Here is a 24756-nt window from a genome sequence, read left to right as displayed (position 1 = left end):
CCTGCCCGTTGTCCCTCACGAAATAAAATTAATAATAAGTAAAAATAAATAAATCATAATAACAAATGAGAAAAACTAAAGGTTGAACCTTGCGCTTCCAAGTTGGAGTCGCGGATTGATTCCTTTCAATCCCCCTAACAGCGGCCTATGCTATGCACGGTACTTGAAACGTCCGGAATCCCATGTTAAAAGAACAGCCCAAAACCATGCAAGTAGGAACAAAAACGAGAAAGATATTCAGTAAACGCACAAAAAGCATGGAAGGATAATTTCATTTGGCAAGACGAGAAGCCAAAAAGTTCGGCGAGAATACTAAAATAGAAAAAAGCATTGAGTCTATTTTGTCGTCAACGAGGTTTCAGAGATTGAATGTCGGTGGTAGGTCGACTGAGTCCCAGTTCCGGCTCCGACCCCGGGGTCCCCTTGCTCACTGGGGGTGACCAACCTAACTTTCTTCGGGGACACAATCGCAGAAGGCCCTGTGCCACCACCATCAGCGGCTATAGGGGAATCTACCGGCGGTCCTATACCCGTGGCAGCAGAAGACGTTGCTGTTGTATTAGTTGCCGTCGCAATACCTAGCATCCCTCGGACCCGTTCCACAGCTTTGCTTTCGCCAGCAGTCCACGAATCCCGCTTCGCGAAACCCCGACCCAATTTCCGTGCAGATAAGGTATCCCTTACGTGCTTACGCTCTTCAACATGGGAAGCAATATTCTGTTCGCGTCGTGGGCCTGGCCCGCAGTCGTGGAAACAGCCTGGTGTTGCACAGCCGCCCTCACTGATGGAAATGTTGTTGAGCCAGGTAGTCTGGCAGGCTGCGTGTCCTCCGTGGCCGCAACCTTGGCACCAGGCCCAGAGCGCGCTCCCGTGAGGGCGGTAAGTGGTGTGAATGTTACTATCAACTGTGGAGTTATTGTCATCTTGAGAAGACTTGTCTGAAGTAGAAGATGGGGTAGAGGAGACCGAAGATTGTAAAGTCCATTCCATAGGAGGGTCCCGGCTCATGCATATTGTGCACAGTGACTGCGGGGTATTGCAGCGGTGGCATCGTTGGTTATCTCGTATTGGGTTCTCGTAAGGCTTTTTGCATTCGAAACAATACACATTGATGAAAGTATCTTGTTGCGCGTAATCATAAACGGATGGATAGTCAGGCACACATAAAAGTCGAAGTTCTGCCGCTTCAACAAACATCCCATGTCTTAGGAGCTGCTCATTATAAGATTTAAGAATAAGCTCACGCTCTTCATATGGCAGAATCTCGTCACATGAAGAAAAGAGCAAATGCATTTTGTGCAAGAGATGAGCAGCTGATTGTATGTCGACCTGCGAGCTTGAGCAGTAATGTTTAAGGGCTTCTTTGATAATTTTACTTGCACTCCACGGCTGCTTCTCAGCTTCGTCAGGGGAGAGAGGTAGCAAGAGACTATCTTCCTCAGAACTTCTACGAGTGCAAAGTACAGGATGATCTCGATGGTGAGGCGCAGGCTTTGTTGGAGGAGAGCCCTGTCGTAATTGGCGCTGTAATGGGTCCTTCACAGCGGATGTTTCTACAAGGAATGGGAGAGGGCTGCGGGGTCGTTCAAGATCGACCATGTTGGACTCCGATACTGAACTAACAAACGAGGAGTCCTGTGAAGGACGTATATTATGGACTTTCTGAACCGCCGATCTGGGAAGAGACCCAACTTCAAGTTCGTTTATTCTTCCCAACGGGCTCCCAGCTGCAACTGGCCAGTCCCCAGAGCCTTTTCGAGCAGTATCCTCTAGTTTCGAACGTTCCGAATAGGACTCGCTTATCGACTTAGTCCTTTGGGAGCTATCAGTCGAGGCAGAAAACATTAGAAAGCTGTCCGCGGAATCATGACGCGTGTAAGAAATGGGCAGACGAGCTTTGATAAGATGCTCATGTGAAGGAGTGTCAAGCGACAGAACCTTCTTTGGGAAGGTTTTGTAATCCCTCAGAGCTGCCCTTTTCTCCTCGACCTTTTGGTCATAGTCTTCCTCTTCAAAGTCACGATTTTCATAGGCGCGGAGGTCGTGCAAACGCCAGTTTGCTCTGCCAGCAATAGCACGAGGTGCGGATCGACCTTCGCTGAATAAGTCTATAAGGTTCAAGTCTCGCCTGGACAAACGATCTGGTGACAAGCTCCTGGGCGACCCTTGCGCCCTAGGCCGACGCGGCTCATTATTAATAAATGATTCTGTTTCAACGCCCGAGCCATCTTGTGGCGGTCTCCGCTTGGAAGCTTCCCCTCCATTGGAACTTAACACTGATGGAGGTAGTAGTTGAATGTTTTCTAACTCATGCTCTGAATTTGAACCCTGGTATCTGTCGCCGTTGCTTTCCTCGACACGAGGAGAGTCAGGTAACGGCTTAGCGAGAGGAGTTGTCATGTTCGACGTGCTTTCATGGTCTGTCGGTGCACGGGGAGCCCCCTCTGCTTCCATCACGCCTTTGAACAGGCGGCTTTTGAGCTTGTCAGGAATAGGCTCTTCCAAAGTTTGCGATTTGTCAAGAGAATTTTCATTTTCTGATATTTTCGGTTTTGTGCTCTCTTTTATGCTCTCGATTTTATTCTCCTGGGCAGACGCACGATGCTCCGCCCTAGCCTTTAACTCATGGGCAACAGCATATTGAATTATCCTCCACGTTTGAGCCAGTGTGTATAACGAGACATCCTCTGCGCATTCTGCATTGTTGTCAAAACTCATCTGTACATTTTCCAACAAGCTAGACGACGATTTCTTGCAGTCAGAACTCCCCATTAGAGACGAATAGTGCTTAGCGAGATATCTAAAGGTTTCCGGGTCAAACGTTGCACCGGAAACGTTACCAATAGCTCCGATCTGATTCGGCTCAAACACACCGCTATGTGCAATGGCTTTCTCAAGAGAAATAACAGTAGGACCATCTTCTGACATCGGGGGGGTTCCGCTCAATGACTTAGAGCCTCTAGAGGAAGCAGTTTTGTTGGTTCTTTTTCTTAGCGACGAAAGAGCAGATTCATCCAGGCCATCATCTGTCAAGCTGAGGCTGGTAGTCCCTTTTTCGCTGCTACTTGGTTTTCCTGTCTTGAGGCCTAGGAATTCCGCCGGGCTTAAATTCATGTTCAACCCCCGCCTTGACGGGCGTTTGTGGTTCACAGTGATAATGTCGCCATTTGGGCTCCATGCTACAGCACAAGGTTTCCTGCGCGATATCACCTGGGGTGCAAATTTAATGTCCGTTTGGGTAAAAGTGCCATCGCCGTCCACTGTCCATAATAGCTCACTTGAATGCCACAACAGATCAGTGGGAGGACGATTGTAGCGATCGATCTCTTTAAACGGGATATGAGGTCTGCGTAAATCCCATATATGAATTCGAGGATCCTCGTGGTCATAAGACGTGACGATTTGTGTAGACTGCCAGTTTGCGACTTCTTGATTCTCCAAAGCCCATGAAGGGGGCCGCCATCGTACATTATGAAGAGCTTGTGGAGCGCGAAACTGGAAGGATGGCTTCTGTCTCCGATCTGTTGTTGAAAAGTCCCATACCTTAATTTGTTTATCAGTGCCGCCACTTACAACATGTTTCCCGTGCGGGTGCCAGTCGATCGAAAAGCAGGCTTTTTCGTGGGCATTGATCTTCATTAGCGGGGCATTATCCTTTCGAACATCCCAGCGGTGGATAGCGCCGCTATCTGTAGCAGTCGCAAATTCAACGCCATCAACCGGCGACCACTTAATATCTCTGACAGCCTCACTATGGCCATTGAACCTAAATTTACTACCAAAACTCATCGCCCCCCTCTCGCCCGACACCATTCGCAGATCCCACATCCGGATAGTCGCATCCTGACTACCAGACAGAAGCCACGCCCCGCGATGAGGGTTGAATGCTAACTTGTGAACTTGGCGACTATGTTCTTGGAGCCGGCCCAATTCGAGTCCTGGCCTTTTTAAGTCATACAAAACTATGCGTCCGTTGGCAGCGGCCGTAGCAATTATGCGGTCATATTCACCATGAGACCACTTCACATCCTTCGCGGCAAGCTGGTCCTTGTGTTTTGCAGATAAGGTGCCCGCTGAAACTTGGCGATTCGAATGATACGATAAAATAGCCTCGCGCAGGTCAAATTCTTCCTCGCAACTGTAGGGAGTTACGCGGATAGTCTTGAGGATCCCACGCCCGGCGACAACGGCATGTGTTTGTTGGGGCGAAATGTCAAGGGCAGCAATATGAATGTTGGTGTTAAGTGTGACTGTTTGTGACGGACTAGGCCTACATGACGAAATACGTATGAAACGGCGGCGTTAGAGATGAGAATGTATTGTAGATGCAGAATAGCGGCAAAACGATCAATAGAAACACGCACTCCTTAGGGCATCATCACTTACCGCGCTGTAGGATGCAGAGGATGAATGACAACTAGCGCCTCCTGCGGAGCAGTTGGCTGAGGGCTTGGTGGCCTTGAGCCATAAATGAAAGGGTGTGCGAACCGGGCAAAAGCACTTGTAGCTCTAGTATATCGCTGGGAGGATAGTGACGGCGCGGGTGGTGGTGGCGGCGGAGGTGGTGGAGGGGGGTTTGAATGGGCTAACGTCGTAGGGAGAGCAGCAGCACCAGACTGAGATTCGTTTTGATGGGACTCGGGCATTTTCGAAACTCAGATCCAGGCGGCTGAGCAGTCTGGTGACGACCGCGGATCCATCTCTACCGCAGCTGGGGAGGGGGGTGAGATGCAGTGGATGAGGGAGCAACAGGCAGACCACACCAACCAAATTCAGCGAGGCAAGCAAGGCCAGACAAGTCTTGTGACTGAAGCGCAGGGTGAAGCACTTGGCGGCCCTGAGGAGGTGGCAAAGTTTCGTGGGAATAACCAGTCTACGGAGATGGCGGAGATGGCGGGCGAGTTGGGTGCCTGGTGTTGTTGGATAGGGATGTGAAGCCCAGACAGGTTCTGGAGTGGAGGACTGTCAGCCAAGCCAAGGCCGCTGGTGACAGGCCAGCGTGACTTGGCCTATCAGCGTGCAGGAATTGTCAACCTTCTGAGAATGAGCATCCACAGTCCACTCCCGAGTCAGTCAACACAACAACAGGTTTAAGACATGCCATGTTCTAGAATCCCAGGTATGTTTTGCATATCGATATATCAATTACTGGGAAAAGCCATGGTGTGCAAAGATGTGTGGACCCTGCATTGGTCTGCTTAAGCTCTAAGACATACATGGTGAGGGGCAGCAAACATTTCTCCCATCTCCATGCATTAACCCTCCCAGAACTAAAGGTGCTCGGGAGCGAAAAGTGCGAAGATCACCTTAGGGGACCCTTAACGTTACGAAAACGGAAGATTTATGTTCTAGGCCTTCGTCGTTCAACCCCTCACCTCTTTCTTCAGACCCTTGACAAATGAACCCCTTTCTCCAGCCTCAACCCCACAGGGTTCCGCCGCCAGCATTGACCAGGGCCTGATTCTTCGCAACAAACGAAGTTGAGTTCTGGCTTGCCGTTGACAGGAAAGTTCCCCACAACTTACAAGGTTCCTTGAGTTAAAGATTGCCTCGAGCTGTGGATATTTCACAGCTCCGTCATTGGCTGTAATTCAAGAACACCAGCAAACAGAGACCCATTCGCATACTATATAACACCAACAAGGTTTAGTTAGCATCATTGCATATTGTGCATACATCTGGCCTCCCTTTGCGCTGACACTTTGGTCAGCCATACGTCCGGCTATAGATCAACACTAAAGATAACATTTAGATTCTGTTCTAATATAACCACTAGAGAATCTTCAGGGAATACAGAACATTTGTGAAGCGCGAATATCATTCTGTGCAATCTTTAATATATATTGAACGGAGTTGATCGTTTACTTGAGGATCTAAACAGAAAAGCGTTGTCAAATCATTGGCTTGGTCCAAGTTATCAGGGAAAATCTTCAAACATCTTACTCCCGCCAAGCCTCGTAGATCTAGATTCTCAAGCAGACTTTCAACGTTTTCTTGAGAATCAGTGATTCATTCATCTCTGCAGAAATAAGATATGCTCGTTCCATACAGGGGCTTTCCCCACCAATACGAGTGGAGCCGTTACGTTAGGGGTACGCTACCCGGATTGCAGAAACGATAGTATGGAGCTCAAAGCACCCCAGTGGCCACATTGGCTTTCCCCAGACTCTTCTTGCAAAAACAGACGGTCTTGGTAGGCTGAAGAGGTCTTTGTGGTAAAAAGGAAACAACCCTCATCCACCTTCACCAGTGCTATGTTGTGTAACCCTAGGTTGGCATTGATCGATGATAAAAAACTGTTAAAACATGCAATCTTTAAGGAAGGCTTTTACCACTACGCCAAAAAGGATCAATCCTTAAGGTAGTCACCTATTCCTCAAGAGAGATGTGTATATCTATGTGTATGATTCACAAAAACGAACTATCATCAATGTACTGCACATACATCTGTACAGGTTTATGTAGAAAGGACCTTGGCAGCTCTTTGTTGTCCAGGATCCTCGCTCGAAAAAATGGGAATCAAAAAATAGGGGGGAAAAATCTGATGGATGCGGCAGTGAAGTGTGATTTTGTGTCTCCCAAAAACATACTATATGGAAGGTCGAATTGCTAGTGGAACCTGAGCTAGAATGGGAGATATGAAAGGAAATAATGCTGCAGTGACTCTATTGTAATTATGAATGTTGCACTGTTTCAAGCTGCTTTGGTGCAATTGTTCAGCGCAAATACTTGCAGTGTAAGAGTACATGGTGAACGATCAAGACAACCGCATACTTGATATATACGCGTAGAATTTTCATACTCAGCCATTTAACAAGGACAGTATTAACGAGTCTGAACGCACTGATGTGTAACCGGAGAATTTACGACCTAACTCGGATGAATTAAAAAAATAAGCACCGGGAAGATAACTCCCAGTAGAGCAAAAAAAAAAAATTCTTCAAAATCCTTCAGGGTTGTCCAACGCTTTGAAAACGGGGTAAATTCCCCATCCGGAAATGCATATCTGGGTTTAACGCAGGCTAAGCAGCTGGTCGGTAGTCCAGATGGTGTCTCCCGCAGACAGGCCGAACTGGACAAGCTTTGTGGAAATTCGTGCTGGTTGAAAAGCGTTCAAGGAAGGACGGCTCTGCAAAGTAGTGAGGGGTATATGTGACTTCTCTCAATTACTCCACTCCTTGATTTTGTTTCTGTGGATAATATTCTACCGTACCATATGGCCATATGTCGGGCTAGAAGTGAATGCGCAGTTTTGCAAACTGAGTCTTTTCAAGAGTTGTCATCTGGATCCTGTTTTCTTTCCCACTGTGTATATAGAGCTCTCTCCAGCTTAGCACATCCCCATGCCCTTCGGGAGGCCACCGGGGTGCGGGCGCCTCCCGAAACATTAAATCTATACATACATACATGCAGCAGAGACCTCAAGATCTTTAAAAATATAGAATTACCTCTATAGATTGATTATTATATTCACCAGATCTAAATTTAATTGAAACTATATAAAATCTTATAAAGCAGTAGATACAGGAGAATCATGAGAATGAGAAGAATCTTTCTTATGATGCATTTTGAAGTGATTAGAGCCGTCTGAGACACTATAACAGAGAAGCAGCTATAGAAGCTTCTAGCAGACAGTTATACAGACAGATGATGACTATACTAGATATTAATGTGATTATGGATTCTATATATGTATTATTCTATTGTAATAAAAAACACACCCAACGCCACATATACCCCCAGAACGAAGGTAAGAATGCCACTAAAATATTAGGGTGGCCCTAACGAAAACACAGGGGTATACCAACATAATCGATCAAGCTTGCAACTTTGTCATTAACTACATAGTATAGTTATTCAGTTTCTGTAAACTGCATTCAACTGTAACCTCATGCATTTGTTGTATTTGAGATTCAACACACCAGTTAATTTTATTAACATAGTCTATAAGCGAGTCGGCCAAATAAGTGAGTCACCTTGTAGTGCCCTACCAAATTTGTATGTAGAGATATCTATATTTGTCATATTTATGTTTGTTTCACAAGTATCTTTACATAAAAATTTGATAGGGCACTACAAGGTGACTCACTTATTTGGCCGACTCGCTTAATGATGATTCATTACATTATCGTAATTTTGATAAAAAGCTACTGCTAATTGTTGTCAATGAAATCCATACCTCTCTTAGAAGGAACTGAATAATTTTAATTGAGCTGGTTATACAGTCGTATTTGCCGTACGCCCACCAGTAAATGAACCAATATGGTAAAGCCATATTGGTTTAGCTATGTATCTATTTCAGGTGTGCACATATCAATTGCCTTTTCCCCCATGACTTTGCTGTAATGGCAGTAGTTTATTTATATCTTAATATATCATTAATAGTATCTTATATCTAGTTTATTATTTAACTTATAATGAAACAAATTGGGATTAATCTATTAATCATGTTAATTTTGAATTGTATCACCACATTTTCTCAAGAAAGTAAAGTAAGTGTTAATTTTATATATATATATATATATTTTCTTTTTCAATCTTAGTAATTGATAAAAAAAATAAAATAATCATTGTTTTTAGATGAAAAACATTGTCAACAAATGTTTTGTTATAAAACTATAATATAATATACACTATTGATTATAGAAATATTTATAATAAATTGTTGAAAACATCTACTAATTGTGTGTAGAATTCTAGAACTAATAAAAATAGCTTTTCATCTAATACAGTCTATAAGTATCAACATAATCGTGGTTTTCAATTTGCCCGTCTTGACTTCTGTGCTGAGTATGTGTGTCGGGCAAATGTAGAGTGCATTGTACAACACCCTTATTGTCAGAGATGTGTGATTGGTCCTAGTGGAAGGTGGGGCACTTGTGAGGCTTGAAACTAACTTCTCATCAAAATCCACTAGTCCAAAAGTAGTTTAACTTGTAGTAATTAGTTATAGTTATAGTGTCATAAATGCATCCATTTACCTCTATTCTCCCACTCATCTACACCATTCTCTATTCTCTCATTCATTTTTTTAATCTTCTTCCTCACATGTTTTCTTTACTGAGTGGAAATCTTTTGATTTCCAGATGTAATTTAATTAATTAGAGCTAGTACTGCAATAAAGAGTACAACTACTAAACTACTTTTGGACTAGTGGATTTTTATGAGAAGTCACAATAGTTTCAAACTTATTGCGAGGCACTGTATCTCGATAAACCTTTTTTTAAAGATAAAAAATAAAATAATAAAATAAATAAAGAAAAAAGTTAAAATAATAAAATAAATAGCTGCAGGTGTTGCAGTCTGAACTTCACAGACTCCGTTGCTTGGGTCGGCATATGGTCAACATCTGAAGATGCACCAGACCATTGAGTTCTGGGTATTTTAGACCAAAAAAAAAAACGATGAAAAAGATGAAAACCATTGATTTCTCCTGATTCTTCACCTTCGCTGCGTTTGCCAATGTTGATGTTCGCAACTTGCAAGGCATTGGTGAGAAAAACATGAGGGCAGGGTTCGGGCAGGGCGATTCGTGCCTGATCAAACAAGAGAGGATGTTGTCTCCTTACCGCTTCGATATAGGGTTTTCTCAAGAGATCTTATCTTTCAGCTACATAGAATATGTTTGCTTCTTTTATCTTTTGATTGTCTATTAGTTAGAGGTGATATGCTAAGATTAGGTAGATAGGGCAACCATACCTTTGGGCACCTATGGTCTTTTTATGATCGAAAGACAAGAACGAAGTGCTTTTTTGAAATCCAAGCGGTGATTAAATTCTTTTTTTCTGACAATGCAGGCGAGTTAGCAATGGGAGTAACAAGTATGGCCACGCTGGACCCGTTGGCTGGCGAATGATATTTATGCTTCATGCGACACCAATTTTCTGCGTTTGTTGTCGGTGATTGATAAAATACGCCTCCTCCATCAATTTGCCGGGCTCCTGACATCCTTACCACAGAATTACGTTTAGCTGCAGTAGCATGATGCATTCCATCGAAAAGTTCTTTACTTCACACCCCCATCCAGTCCCAGAACTAAAACAGGGTTGTATTTTCTGACATGCCTAACGATGCGAGATCGACCATGGCAGCCACGAGTAGTATGAACACTGAACGCAGCATCATTTTCATTAAAATAGGAATAGCTGTATGCATGAGATCATAGCCAGCAATTGAAGGGAATTTTTCGTTCAACAGCCGATTGACAGACAGATGTAGCGGACCTTTCTGGCCAACACAAACTGCACACGACGCGTAGGTATATAATAGTAGTCTTACATATGAAACACAAATCGACAACAAAGCAACATTAGAAGGCTTGGTAGGCTTGGTTGGCGCGAGAGACTCCAAGTGTCGCAGTTGTGGCAAAATTTCCGAAGATAGTGAGAGGCATAATAATAAAGATCGCGCCTTGTACTCACTGCATCAGCAGTGCATATACAAGGAAATGTATTATCTCCATATACCCTCAAAATCCCAGTTTGCGCTGTCCCACCGCGATCGTTGCTGCTAGACCATTCCAACCCCCGTCATCTGGGTTGTAATGACCCGTACGCACGCAGCTGGTGACCCTACTCTCCGATATTCTGACCGGATGCTCTGCTGACCAGTAGCGCATTGCGCAACGCGCCCCACGAACCGGACCCGCCCTAACGAAATCCAGAAGAGCACCCCCCACGACGGCAGCGGCGGCGGTACAAGCCTCAGCGTTTGCGCGCTCCAGCTGAGGTGGTTACCGAGGACAGGGAAAAGCTTGCAGCCCGACAGGCCACGCGCAAGAACCGGCTATCCCAGCCACCCCTGCTAGCCCCAAGGCCTCCGTGTCTCCCCGACTACTATTGGCGACGAGGAACCTATTCTGCCGGGGCCCATTGGAGCGGCCTCACCGCTTTGCAGCTTCTGTGGCCGCTCACCGACTCGTCTGCAAAAGGACGCCGCCTGACGAATCGCTACGCAGCAAGGGGGACCTGAGGGTTGAGAAAAATAGGGAAGCAAAGGAACGGGAACAAGCCTGAAAGAAGAACCCCAGGGGGAGGCGCGGGAGTGATCCACAAAGATCATAATTGATTCATTGATTCAATTGATTAATTGAACCCAGTTTAAGCTGTTTGCTCAGGTTTGCTGGATCCTGTTATTCGTCTCTTGATCTTATTGTCATATGTATATTTTCAATGTCTTTTTATACATGATTTTTTGCCTCAGCTCAGGTCCCGTGCCGCCGGTGATCGTCTGGACCTAGAGATCGAAAACTTCTTGAGCTCCAGCGCCTCGGAAGCCCAATCCCGCCACACCCCCATAATTCCTTCCTGGATACGGAATTTATCTTTTTTTTGCTTGTTCTGCTCGTCTTCTGCTTCTTCCACTTCTTCTCTACCGTCTTTTGTTTCCTCACACCTCCCCGTCCCGCTGAACTCTGAGCTCTGTAGGTAATTACCGATCCCTCTGAACTGAAGCTCTGAAGATAGCCGTGCTTGACGATCACAGCGCTCCTTGAGCCCTGCCTATCGTTCAATTTTTGGGCCTCTATCGTCCTCTATGCTGTTTCTGCTCGCGATCCTCCGTTCCTTCTCCGCATTGCTTCAGTAGCCGGGTAGTTCCTCCCTCTCCGCCGCAGTTTCCTGGAGTTCGGCAATCCGCCTCAGCCTTTCGCTTGTTTACCGCTTTCGGGATACGCCCAATTCCCACCCTTGACTGGCACAGAGTTGACGTGGGAATTGATACTCTTCTTCTACCCTCATTATCTCTCTTGCGCTCTTTGAAACCCTTTACCCCCATATTTGGCCAGAGTCTCGTCCGTTTAGTTCGTGGCCAAAGTAAGACAATCGGCAATTCGCTTCTTCCGCTTACAATTTCGTTCCCCGACGGCCCAACAACAGTTTTACCTGATTCCGTTCCGCTAGAGCTCACTGTCGTTATTTGGCCTCTTCATCGGTCGTTTCTGCGGAATTATATTTTGAGAAACCCTAGTGGTTTGGTCATGGAAGCGGATTGAACTCGGAAGGCTCTTTTTTCCTTTTCGTCTTGCGGGTTCCAAATTGGAATTGCTGCTTGGGAGCAGTATGGGTTTCTCCAAAAGAGCTGGCAGCGTGCCATCGTTTTCACACCCGGAAATCAGGATGCTTCTACATTACACTCGGTCGATTTCCCCTGTGATCATCGTCGTCGTCTTCCTTATCGCATTCGTATCACGTTCTGTCATATCGGCCAGGAGAATACCTGCCCACCCTCCCGCCATTCGGACAGGACCTGGTGGTCGACCGTTGCCGACGCGTATGAGGAGCACTGCTGTGTTCGCTCCTCCTGTGTCCGATTTCTCACCAAATGCTAAATTGACGTTCAGGTGGCTGTCGGTGGGTGTTTTGCTTACATTTGTCGCTGATGCAGCTATTACGATGACCCACGTCATCATGTATCGGCAAATGCACTGGTGGTGTGGTCAATCCAGAGTGGTGAGAATCCCATTTTCTGTATTTGTTTGATTCAACCTTACTGTTTATATTTTCTAACACATGAATTTCAGATTTATATCGTCTCTTCCTTTTTCGCATACACCGTCATCCTAATCTCACTCTTGGATACAACACCCTCACCGACTTATGCACAACTACTTCCTTGGGCAGTTGCCATACCACTAGAATTGATAATTTTGGGCGGTTGCCTGGCCCTTTACACTTCTCCTCACCATGAACCAATTGTCGGAGATCCTGCTGGCGGCCCGCTGAGAAATATCATGACGTCCTGGGAAACAGTGGAAGTAATCATTGCTGTAGTGAGGCTCCTTACTTTGCTTGGGATTGTGATTTTCTATACCTTAAGTTCCGTCGGATGGAGGAGCTGTCGTCACAAGGATGCTACTGCACGCTTCGCTTCCGGGGAAGCTTCAGAGACCACAAGGTTGTTAAATGGCCATCGCAGCGGAATAAACGGCGATAACTACGGGTCATCCTCTCCAAACCGAAAAAGAGATCCGGATTTCAAACCAGAGGACGCTTGGGTTCGACCAACTACTGTACCTTCAACCAGCTGGTGGGAATATATAAGCGGTTATTCCTTATTCTTTCCTTATCTCTGGCCTTCCAAATCTCGGCGACTGCAACTCATCGTTGTCGCTTGCTTTTTCTTGGTCGTTTTCCAACTTGTCATTAATGTTCTGGTTCCCATTCAAATTGGTAGAATCACCAATGTTCTCTCGGGAGATACTGGAGAAGAATTCTACATTCCATGGCGTGGAATTTGCGTTTATGTCCTCTTCCGTTGGCTTCAGGGAAGTCAGGGCTTAATCGGTTCTTTGCGTTCCTTTTTATGGATTCCTGTCGGACAGTATTCATACATGGAACTTTCAACCGCTGCTTTTGAACATGTTCATAGCCTTAGTCTCGATTTCCACCTGGGCAAAAAGACCGGCGAAGTGTTGTCAGCTCTAAGCAAAGGCAATTCTATCAACACGTTCCTAGAACAGTTCACGTTCCAGGTTGTACCAATGCTGATCGACCTCTGCGTTGCGGTGGGTTATTTCTGGATCGTTTTCGACGTATACTATGCCCTGGTAGTTGCTATCGTTACATTCATTTACCTCTACGTGACGATTCGCATGGCACAATGGAGAGCTGCGATCCGCCGTCAGATGGTCAATGCTAGCAGACAAGAAGATGCTGTGAAGTAAGCTCATTGCTTGTTGACGTTTGAAGTTTTCTCAGATAATCTATGTTGACTGACAGACTGCCATTTCCTACAGAAACGATTCGATGGTGTCTTACGAAACCGTGAAATATTTCAACGCAGAGCAGTACGAGTTTGGTCGGTATCGTGGAGCTGTTACCGATTTCCAAAAGGCCGAGTATCATGTCTTATTTTCGCTGACATTAATGAATACGTGCCAGAATACTGTTTTCATGCTTGGGCTGCTGATAACATGTTTCCTCGCTGCCTATCAAGTTGCAACCGGCGAACAGAAGGTCGGGAAGTTCGTTAGTTTATTGACATACATGGCCCAGCTGCAAGGGCCACTTAACTTTTTTGGGACGTTTTTCCGCTCTATTCAGTCGGCCATGATAAATTCGGAGCGGATGTTGGAACTGTTCCGGGAACAGCCAACTGTCATTGATGGACCCAACACACGCGAACTTCCACGCTGTGATGGCGAGATTACCTTCGAAAATGTGAAGTTTGCGTACGATACCCGAAAACCCGCATTGAACGGCCTGAGTTTCCGTTGTCGCCCTGGAACAACCACTGCCCTAGTTGGCGAGTCTGGAGGGGGAAAATCGACTGTTTTCCGCCTTCTATTCAGATTCTACAATTCTTCGTCGGGTCATATCCTCATTGACGGACGCAAAGTTGAGAATCTAACTATTGATTCAGTTCGTCGACATATTGGTGTTGTCCCTCAAGATACCGTTCTTTTCAATGAAACATTAATGTATAATCTCAAGTACGCAAATCCGTCTGCTACGGACGAGGAAGTTTATGCGGCGTGCCGGGCCGCGAGTATCCATGATAAAATTCTCGCCTTCCCTGACGGCTATCAAACTAAGGTGGGCGAGCGAGGCCTGCGTTTGAGTGGTGGGGAGAAACAGCGTGTGGCTATTGCACGCACTATTATCAAAGATCCCCGGATAATTCTCCTCGACGAAGCCACTGCTGCCTTGGACACGGAAACGGAAGAACACATCCAAGGGGCGCTGTCCACATTGTCTAAGGGTCGCACGATGCTTGTTATTGCACATCGCCTGAGCACAATAACGACAGCAGACCAAATTCTCGTGCTACATAACGGGCAAGTTGCCGAACACGGAACCCATGAACAGCTTCTTAGCCTGAAGGGAAGATACGCGAGTATGTGGCGAAAACAGATTCGTGCCCAGAGAGCAGCTGCAGAGGCGCAGGTGTTACAAGACCGTGCTCAACGTTTACGCAGCGCGTCTACAGCTGGGGGCGATGACAGCTCTAGTCAATCAGATGAGGAGAGAAATGGCATGAGTTCGAGATTAGAAAGATCTTCACTCAGTTAACGGACAGTTATACTCGGTAGGCATCACATCGTGAAATATACCCGGAGATAGCAAACCAGCGTTTAGGATGTAAAAATCCATATTACTGCTGGCGGGAATTGTTGAACAGAACAGAGTAATATAATTAAGCAAGGGGGGGAAAAAGGAGAGAGGAAAGAAATTTGTTCAGTCAAGGACTTGTGGAACAGCGATTGTGAAATCTTTGACTGGCGTTAGGTTGTTCGGCAGGGCGTCGTTGGTAAGCCGTGCTCCTTGTATTCTTTTCTTTTTGTTTACGAATCACATTTGAAAGTGATTTCATAGTATCCTCTGCTACTCATAGTGTGTTTTTGGCCCTCAGCTTTATCAAGTCCATTATGCTTCGGGGCAGGACAGTGGTATAAGGAACCTAATAATTACCCTTCTTCAAAAGGAAACAGAATCCTCCGGAGCCGGATATTTTTACTTCTGTGGCCGGAATATAGTAGACCAGCATAGATGTGATAGCTAGACACCTCGATACGAAGCAATTTGTTCATTTCAAGTTGGCCTGATGGTGCTGTAGTATCTGTATCAATAAACTCAAGAAAGCAATGGACTGGATAGAGTAGAGTGATAACATCACTGCAATGCACACGGAGCGGAACTTTGTTTGCCGCGACCCGCGCTTGGCATTTTCGCATCGAGGCGTGCTTAGTTCCAAGCTCTTTGCTCAACCAAGAGGCCGAAGGGGCCTGCAATGCGCAATTATATGATGATAATCCAAAGTGACAATTTATAGAGGTGAAGACATGTATCTTTCTAGCTACTTATAGCTTTTGCTTTGGAAATGCCAAAACAGATGATACGTTGTGAGACTGGTCCATTTCTTTCACTCTCAAATTTCTCCCGTGTCGGCCTCAACTTTTGGCCCGATAACGCTCCAGTGGGAGTGCAAAACAGTCTATTCGTCTGGAACCAGCAACGTTCTGGCTTTATCAGGATACGTACCGTTGATATCTATTATGCTATTTACTAATTATGCCTCGACATGAAAAGGAAAAAGCAGCCACACCTCCTCTGCCCTCCAGCTTGTTCTATTGACAATGCGCGCCCAGGTCCCAGCCGCTCGGCTTCTGTGGCCATTGCGCTCTCCAACTGCATCAACACATATACGATTGCCAACAGCAATACCCACATCGCCAGCTATATACAGACACCCGTTACGATGCCAAACCCTCCTTCCATTGGCCCAGTACGCCATCACCTTGAACATCCCAAACCAACGATACCGCGACTCCCTACACAACTTTACAACCACCGCCACCCAAGCCTCCTCTAACAGCCAACCCCACGGAACCCCCTCCCAACCGCAGATTGTCCGGAATAACAGCAGCCACAGCGTCAACAGCCGCCGCCGCCAAACTCGTGATACCGATGCCACTGATGAAGCAGCAGGGGCCGACGGGGACGAGGCCAGCGAATCTGCGCTCAGTGCGCTGAATGTGCTTGCGGACGTGGCCGCCCCGTCCACGGCTATTGATTCTTGTTTTCCTGATGGGTTCCAGCTGGGTAATGGCATGAGGATTACGGATGGTGATGGGTGTTTGTTGGTTGATGGGGAAGTTTTTCGATGGAGGCCCTGGGAGGCGGGGAAAAATGATGGTGATAGTGGGGGAGGGAGAAAGGATGGGATGCGAGCGATGATTAACGAAAAGGGCCAGTGGGAGGTTAGTGAGGAGGTTTGGGGGGTGTTGAGGCTGGTATGGCCGAAACCCGGTAAGTTCTATTTTTTACCTTCTTTTATTTTTTTCTTCTTTTCATGTTGAAGGCTTTCTATTTCATGAAAAGGGCCTGCTTTTTGTTCGCCCCTACTATCCATTCGTAATGGGATTGTGAATGCTAACTGTATGTCTTCCTATTTTAGATCTTCTCATACTCGGTCTCGGCGCCTCTGTTTATCCAATCTCTCCGGAGACACGGAGACAGATCAATCTTCTTGGTATCCGAATTGAGGTGCAGGATACCAGGAATGCGGCAGCCCAGTTTAATCTCCTAGCTACGGAGAGGGGGGTGCAGGAGGTTGCTGCTGCCCTGATCCCTCTTGGCTGGAAGGCACGGTAGTTATATAGGACGGGGAGCATAGGTTGCTGGCTGTAAAAAATTACCTTATATTACGAATTACCATTATTGACATCAATCTCCTTTTTCTTGTTCAATGGTATCATCGATCTTGTGTGGTACGAGCATTCTATCTGACTGCGAGCGTTGACTGAGAGTGTGCAGTGGCCTTGGATTTTGGGATATTGGATAGGCGTACCTCTGCTTCTAGTTAGCCTAAAATTGGTTAGAGGATGTCTGACTAATAGTTACTACGGTAGTTCATGATGGCATTTAATTGGTCAAACCAACCTCTACTCCAGCATTAAGCCGCCAGCTCTGTGTCTCCAAGTTCCTTAACCACTTTGACTACTCATGATACTACGCCAGGTATCATGTTGTTGTTGGCCGTTTAGACCCACCTTAAACTGACTAACCTCGGTACCTCCTTCGAACGACGCATTGTCAAATTTTCTCCACCCCTTCCTCTTCCATCATGTTTGACTCCCGACTCGCTCAACGCTCCTCGTCAGAGCACTCAGAGCGATCCGGCGAGGAGGAGGACGCCCTTTTAACTGGTCAGCCGACAAACCGTAATGGAGAACGCCATCGTTCACTATTGCGTGAACTCGGGCTCTTCGCCTGGGCGGTCATCGCAACTGTCGCGGTAATCACGCTAGGTGTTTTGTACCAACACCAAACCCAAAATAAACTGAAGCTTGATCCTGGCACGAACCCATCAGGGAAGAGGAATCTCATATTTATGGTATCAGATGGGATGGGCCCAGCTAGTTTATCCCTGACGCGAAGTTTCCGACAATTCGAAAGCAAACTGCCTATGGACGATATTCTTGTTCTCGACCAGCACCACATAGGTTCATCAAGAACCCGATCCTCATCCAGTCTCGTTACTGACTCTGCGGCCGGTGCGACTGCGTTCTCGTGTGGGATGAAAAGCTACAATGGCGCAATTTCTGTCCTTCCGGATAAATCCCCGTGTGGTACCATTCTGGAGGCAGCGAAATTAGCCGGTTATATGACTGGTTTAGTCGTAACGACCCGCGTTACTGATGCTACGCCGGCTTGCTTTGCGTCTCATGCTAACATGCGATCCTACGAAGATCTCATTGCTGAGCAGGAAATCGGGAATTACCCTCTAGGTCGGATGGTTGATTTGATCATGGGAGGCGGACGATGTCACTTTATACCAAACTCAGCAGACGGTAGCTGCCGTCGCGATGATAAAGATGTGGTGCGGATGGCTAAAGCTAATGGATTCTCGTACATTCATGATCGGGCGGGATTCGACAGTCTTCAGATGGGCAGCAACGTCACTCTACCCTTACTCGGCCTTCTGGCTGCTAAGGACATTCCCTTCGAAGTGGACCGCAGCCAGATGACTGATGTTTACCCTTCTCTTGAAGAGATGACACGAACAGCCCTAAAGGCCCTGAGTGAAGCTACGAAAGATAGCGAGAAAGGTTTTTTCATTATGATTGAGGGCTCGAGAATAGACCATGGGGGCCATGGGAATGACCCTGTCGCTCAAGTCCACGAAGTTCTAGCTTATGATAAAGCTTTTTCTGCGGCGCTAGAGTTCCTTAAGACTGATTCCACCCCTGGTATTCTTGTTGCCACATCAGACCACGAGACAGGCGGCTTGTCTATTGCAAAACAGCTACATGCTGATTACCCCGAGTATCTCTGGTATCCTGGTGTTCTCGCAAATGCGAGCCACTCGTCTGAATATCTCGGAAATGCCCTTGATCATTATCTAGCTAATGAAGGCAAAAACGCTGATGATCCAAACCGTCGTAATTATATCCGCAACAAGCTGCTCGGAGACGGGTTGGGCATTCATGATGCGACGGACGCTGAGGTCCAAAAACTCATGGACGGTGGTGGAGCCTATGCTTTTGCCGACATGGTCAGTCGACGGGCCCAGATTGGCTGGTCGACGCATGGCCATTCAGGTGAGTTGACCTTCTTTCTCATTCTTTTCAGCCACCGTTTTGTATATAAAACACAAGGCTGTATGTTAACATTTTACACGGTAGGTGTCGATGTCAATATTTATGCCTCATCAGCACACGACGCAATGCCCCTCGTTGGCAACCATGAAAATACCGAGGTCGGCTTATTTCTCCAGAAATACCTCTCACTTGATCTACATAATGTCACCAAGCGCCTAAAGGATACCAAGTCGTCTCCACACGTCAGCGGTGATGGGAGTGGAAACATGTACCCCTGGATGGGCGAGCCGCTGGATGATGGTGTTGTCGTCGATGAACTTGATAGATACCATGGCGATTTCAAACGAAGGACACGGGGCGAGAGCGCCGATCAATTTTTGCTTGATCATGAAGATCTGGAGAGTGAAGGTTGCAGTTGTGGTTCGACGAAGCACTAGACCTTCTTTTCTACTTTCCGTCCTCTCATTTCCATCTGTGGTAAACACATCATAAATATCCTGTCATCACTCTTGCCGTTTTCTATTCTACCCCTTGGACTTAATCCTCAATCTTGCGCATTTCGGTGGCGTTTCTATCTTTATCTTCTTTCTTCTGCTCCCTGATCTCGAACGTCTCTCGGCCTTGGCATTTACTTGTTGTCTTTTGTATGTTTTCTATTGTCGTCAATTTTTCGGATTTTAAACTTTTAAGATATATTATATCCCTTTCCCCAACTTCAATCCAAATAGATTACCCGGTCTATTTACCTTACAGTGGACTTTTTTTTCGCGCGTTTTCATAAAGACACCACTTAGAAAACACCTAGGGTGGTATAATTGGAATATCCAATCAATTTTATCATTTCGATACTCCATATAGTGTTCGCATGCCATCCATGGGCTAGCTAACTAACTGCCTATGATTTCTGGCAATAATGGTTTGCAAAGATTGGCTGATTGGAGGTAGATAAATAAATTCAACAAATTTCTTTCGGTTATAATTGAATTCCTCTTGTGTTCATACTTGAGATGGAAGAGAAGGGCGAACTGAGGACAAAGTAAGGAAAACATGAAAAAAAAAAAAAAAAAAAATCTCACACAACTCCTGGATCGTCACCCTGGAATTCTATGGCCCAAATAATCACAACGCAAATCACCATCCCAATCCCAAGAAATGTCGCCGCCTTGGAAGAGTATCCAAATCCAAATCCACACACACACACACACAAAGAGAAGGGGGAAAAAGAACAAAATTGAGAAAGGAAAGTTTCATTTTACCCCGTTCCACGCACCCACCCCACGTATCCAGTCAAGATAAAAGCGAGTTACAATAAACAACCCCGTCCTGGGGATCCGAAAAAAAAAAAATAACCATCATCTCAGAGCCTCCCCTAAAACGGCATCCAAACACACAAAAAAACACGCCCCCACACACACCAACCTCCCCAACCCCCTCCCTACCGGGCCCCCCTAGTCCAAACCTCCCAAGAGTCTCCTGACCGGCGCGACCTCCCCAAACACCGCTCACACTCACTCGTCGACCGCGAGGAGCTCAATATGTTCTCATAGCTGCGCAGCGGGGCGCAGCGCGGCTGGTCCTCGAAGGGGATGATAACATCGGAACGGGCGAGTTCGCGTGGGTCGTTGATGCGCTGGAGCTGGCGGTAGAGAGCTGGGCAGAAATCGATGAGGGTGAAGAGGATGTGGTGGCAGGAGTAGTTGATTTCGTGATAGTAGCACATTTTTTTTCCCTTCCCCCTCTTTTTTTTTTTTTTTTTTTTTTTTTTGAACCTGCTGTTTCTGTTTCCTTTCGTTTGGGGGCTTTCCCTTTGTTCGGTCGGTTTTGTTGCGGGGAGGAGGAAATCGGGGTTTGGATGGATTTACTGTTATGTCGTTCTCTACGGTGTGGCGGATATTGATTGATGGATGAACTGGTTTTTCCCCGTGTAGTGAGATTTCCCTTGCGTCAAGGAGGAGGTGTTCGATTTGAAAATTTCTGAAAGGAAGAGAGTTGAGCTTCGGCAGAAGATGATGCAACAAAATCATCCGTCCATAGATAGTGGTGGGTATTTGGCTTAGAAGTTGATCGTGAGAACCGCAATGGGATCTACCGTGAGAGCCTCAACGGGATCTACCGTGAGCTTCCTCCCTTCAATCGAGAAGCTTCAGGGAGTTATTGTCTCCCCTCCCCCCTGTCTTGCAAACCGATCGATGATGTATTGATCAAACAAGAGAATGGAGCACTTGAGGAGGGAAACAAGATAGATAGAAAGAGCACAGCACTTCAGCTTAAATTTTGTTATAACTCAGAAGCAAACTTGGCTGAATCAGATTGTTGAATAAAGAAAAGTAGTTAGAAAGTTCTGAGATAGAGAGAGAAGAGGAATTAAAAAAAAGAGAAGAAGGGAATCTTCTTCCATGCTGATCCTATTTTATATTTGTGCTCCCTCACTCTCTTGCTTTCTTCAAAAACACAGAGGAGTGAATGAAGTCTGTGAATGGGAGAATGGAAGGCAGACAATGAAGAAGCAGTTGATAGCAAAGTTTCCTCAAAAACAGAGAGAGAGAGAGCATGTTGGGCAGGAAGCCATAATCATTAGCCATTCCCCATTCCCTTTTCTTTTCTATTGGCTTCCAGTTGCTGTTCATTTGATCCATTTTTTGTCTCGTGACTGCCAGTGGCCAGGTCAAAGTCCAAATAGATAGATTTTCTGATGAAGTCCCTTGAGAAGCCATATGGCTACCTATGTGCCAATAGCTGCTGGAAGGATTTCCCTATTCCATAGCCATGATGGTGGTAGCCGAGAGAAGGAATGCTACAACACACTTTTATCACGGTTGACCAGTTGATGGGTAAGGGAAGGTGGGTGAGTCATGATGCGGGGAGACAATGGACTGCCTGTATCAGCCAGCACAATGAGATTACATGGAGACACATCTGTAGTAGGCAAGAGAAGGGAATTCACTGAGAATTCAAACATAGAAAAGAGGCAATGCACATTGCATTGTAGTAAAGAACAAGCCTGCTGAAGTAGAGAGCAAACAATACACTACTCAAAAAACCCGGGGGGAGCAAGAAATCAGCAGAAGTGAGTGAAGGCATGTCTTTCAAACAGACACAGCTCAAACAAAGCCACACTGAATAAAAATGACAAAGTTATACTTATTCACGAAAGGGCGTTGGATACAAAGAAAAGCAAACATATACTTTCTGGTAGCGGCAACCTGCAGCGACAAAAATGGACGGAAAATACACTTACTGCTCGATTTCCTCAAACTGGAATCTTCCGCTAGGCTCAAAAGGAACATGTCCTATTAGCACCAGTAGGATGGGTTTGTTATAAGTGTACATGTTCTGCTCGTCAAGTTTGCTGGAGAGGGTGTTGAAGCACTACAAGAGCAGAAGCACACAAAGTGCATCCAATATCCTGAATTCAAGCGTCACGCAAAGGAGCCAGCAAACATTCACAATCATGTCGGTATGAATATCACGTTGAAGCCTTCTTGTAGCCTGAAGGATATCACCTAGCCCTCCGGGAAATGCCGATTCTCCTGCCATTTGAAAACACTGGAATATAAACCTAAGGTTGGTACAGAGAGGCAATACAAACATATCTCAGGGAGTGTGGCCAAGGTTGTTCCTCATCATTTTATCAGCACAAGGAGCCAGCCAAAATTAACTTTGCTTCGGAAATTTTCATGATCGAAGGAGAAGGGACTTATCCAAGAAACTTATGTTTGTGAAGTACATGAAGAAAGAAAAGGACAAAATAGATTTATGAGAATATTGGGCGGGCAGGGGGAATCACATTACAACTAGCGATTATCTCGTACCAAGGGATATACTTGTTGATGCTGGCTCAAAAACGTTCGAGCAGGATTGCCACATATAGAATCGCACATGAGATACATCCGCTATTCAAGTAGGAGCGAGAGAGAAAGGGGTTTCAAGGGGGATGGGGCAGAGGCCGGGCGCATGAAGCAAGTCAGGAGATGGATGAGATTAATTCGATGTTGGCAGCACAACAAGGATGAGAGATAATGAAGGAAACAGGGAATAGAAAGGACAAGATAAGAACAGAAAACAGGAACAAAAAATAAATTATTATGAGGAATAATATATGCCCAAAACATAAAAGCAATATATATCCATAGAGTCGTACATTGATAGTTATAGTGTATCCAAAAATAGTATTAAATTCTTATCCTTACATGGTGACCAAAACCATGACGGCCACGAGAACTGCGAAGATTGATCCCTTGAGAACGCGTTCGTTTTCAGATGGAGCGCCGCTAGACCCATGTTTATCGCTTGGACCCGTGAAATCAGTGGATGGCCCGTTGTTACTGTCGTTGCCAGATGGGATCTGGCCATTGGCCCCAATGCCGGCTCCGTTGAGACCAGGAATCACAGGGACGTCCGTCTCACCTGGTTTCGATTCGTTTTTACCCATATCAGTGCCGGAGCCAAGGAACGATTTGAGAACAGTCGGTTTATCCGTAATCTTAACCGTGTCCTCGGTCCCGGCAGCATCCGTGTAGATGTATGAAATGTCGCCGTCTATCTTCGCACCCGAAGGTGGATCGTAGCACTCTATGCTAACTTCAGAGACGAGCGAATAGTAATACCCGTGTTTTTTAATATCCTCATGATTCCAGTCCACAAGTCCACCGGCCCATTGAATTGTTCCCTCCGGGGCGCCTTCTTTTCCGCCAGGCCAGAGGGAGAGCTGAAGTCGGGAGGGACTTTGGGGGTAGTGGTACTTGTTGTCTCCCTTGTCGAAGGTATCCTTTTTGAGTAAGGTACGTAAAGGCTTTCCATCAATCGACCAGGTGACTGAGTCTGGTTTCCAGTCAATTGAGTAGGTGTGATAATCCGTAAAGGTGTTGCTGTCGACACTGAGATTTTTTCCGTTGGTATCTACCCGAATATGAGGTTAGCCCAATGACTTTGGTAAATCTGACACTGAGCGGTGGGGGGAAATGATATAGATATCAACATACAATCAGTGATGCCCTGGAAATAGTAATTGGTCTGGGCGGTATGCAGATCAGCTCCGACAAACTCAAAATCAATCTCATCCTTCACATCGGACATAAAGATGAAGGCAGTGATAACGCCTGCGCCGCGACTGGTCTTCAATGTCGCAGAAACTTTGCCGTACCACACGTAGTGAGCGCTGGACAACAGGGTACCAACGGTATCTGGCGCCATGGTCATCACTAGATCTCCATTGGTGGTAAGAGGCTTCCCACTCGAGACCCAGCCTGCCTTGTCTGCATCGCCGAGGTATTTTGTTCTTGGGACAACACTGTCCAAATTTTCAAATTTGTACTCCATACTTTTGCATATTGGAGCAGGGACGCAGGACTCGAGAGAAAATGAATATTTGGGATCACAGCCGCCGAGACAGTATGCTCCCAGGCCGCATTCGCCATATTCTACGGACAGAAAAAGAGGAAAAATACCAGAAATCAGTAAAGCTGTCGCGATATTTTTTGGTACGGCAAACAGAGGGTAGGTAACTCACGGGAGCAGCATGGGGCGCTCTCAGGGCATTTCTTATGTTCGTTGCAGGATTCTGGCTTCTGCGCCAACACGATCTGGGAAGAAAGTACAAAGCATGCGAGATAGGCCAGAAGCCGGGCCATGGTGTAAAAAAAAAAAAAAGACCAAAAAGAAAGAGAAAGAAAGAAAAAAGAAGTGTAAAGAAAACAACGATTGACCAATTCACC

General features: G+C 46.1%; 6 protein-coding genes across 6 annotated transcripts in view; 4 read left to right on the top strand and 2 right to left on the bottom strand.

Annotated features, from left to right (window-relative positions):
- Positions 1 to 336: 336 nt before the first annotated feature.
- HCBG_00487 (WD domain-containing protein) lies at positions 337 to 4646 on the bottom strand (the record flags this gene model as incomplete). The annotated part of the gene is made up of 3 exons (XM_045427537.1): positions 337 to 3543; positions 3574 to 4270; positions 4387 to 4646. 3 exons carry the CDS (start codon positions 4644 to 4646, stop codon positions 337 to 339), a joined length of 4164 nt encoding a protein of 1387 aa, XP_045291512.1.
- A 5897-nt stretch (positions 4647 to 10543) lies between these two features.
- HCBG_00486 (uncharacterized protein) lies at positions 10544 to 10971 on the top strand (the record flags this gene model as incomplete). Its single annotated transcript, XM_045427536.1, has 2 exons — positions 10544 to 10550; positions 10664 to 10971. The coding sequence occupies 2 exons, from the start codon at positions 10544 to 10546 to the stop codon at positions 10969 to 10971; spliced, it is 315 nt and encodes a 104-aa protein (XP_045291511.1).
- A 1088-nt stretch (positions 10972 to 12059) lies between these two features.
- On the top strand, positions 12060 to 15540 carry HCBG_00485 (heavy metal tolerance protein; the record flags this gene model as incomplete). Its single annotated transcript, XM_045427535.1, has 3 exons — positions 12060 to 12449; positions 12521 to 13659; positions 13736 to 15540. The coding sequence occupies 3 exons, from the start codon at positions 12060 to 12062 to the stop codon at positions 15009 to 15011; spliced, it is 2805 nt and encodes a 934-aa protein (XP_045291510.1).
- A 187-nt stretch (positions 15541 to 15727) lies between these two features.
- On the top strand, positions 15728 to 17164 carry HCBG_00484 (DUF498 domain-containing protein; the record flags this gene model as incomplete). The annotated part of the gene is made up of 2 exons (XM_045427534.1): positions 15728 to 16748; positions 16897 to 17164. 2 exons carry the CDS (start codon positions 16076 to 16078, stop codon positions 17091 to 17093), a joined length of 870 nt encoding a protein of 289 aa, XP_045291509.1.
- A 290-nt stretch (positions 17165 to 17454) lies between these two features.
- On the top strand, positions 17455 to 19953 carry HCBG_00483 (alkaline phosphatase; the record flags this gene model as incomplete). The annotated part of the gene is made up of 2 exons (XM_045427533.1): positions 17455 to 19042; positions 19127 to 19953. The coding sequence occupies 2 exons, from the start codon at positions 17566 to 17568 to the stop codon at positions 19477 to 19479; spliced, it is 1830 nt and encodes a 609-aa protein (XP_045291508.1).
- A 2915-nt stretch (positions 19954 to 22868) lies between these two features.
- Positions 22869 to 24756, bottom strand: part of HCBG_00482 (uncharacterized protein) — a gene marked incomplete at both ends in the record, with an annotated part of 3234 nt that continues 1346 nt past the window's right edge. Inside the window, 3 exons of the mRNA XM_045427532.1 lie at positions 22869 to 23941; positions 24025 to 24462; positions 24552 to 24570. Of these exons, the coding sequence (XP_045291507.1) occupies positions 23229 to 23941; positions 24025 to 24462; positions 24552 to 24570 (1170 nt within the window). The remainder of the gene's footprint in view (positions 23942 to 24024; positions 24463 to 24551; positions 24571 to 24756) is intronic.

The sequence above is a fragment of the Histoplasma capsulatum genome (genome assembly GCF_000150115.1).
Source record: "Histoplasma capsulatum G186AR genomic scaffold supercont2.1, whole genome shotgun sequence".
Lineage (NCBI taxonomy): Eukaryota > Fungi > Ascomycota > Eurotiomycetes > Onygenales > Ajellomycetaceae > Histoplasma > Histoplasma capsulatum.
Note: the sequence above shows the minus strand (reverse complement) of the source record. Positions and strands in the feature narration are given on the sequence as shown.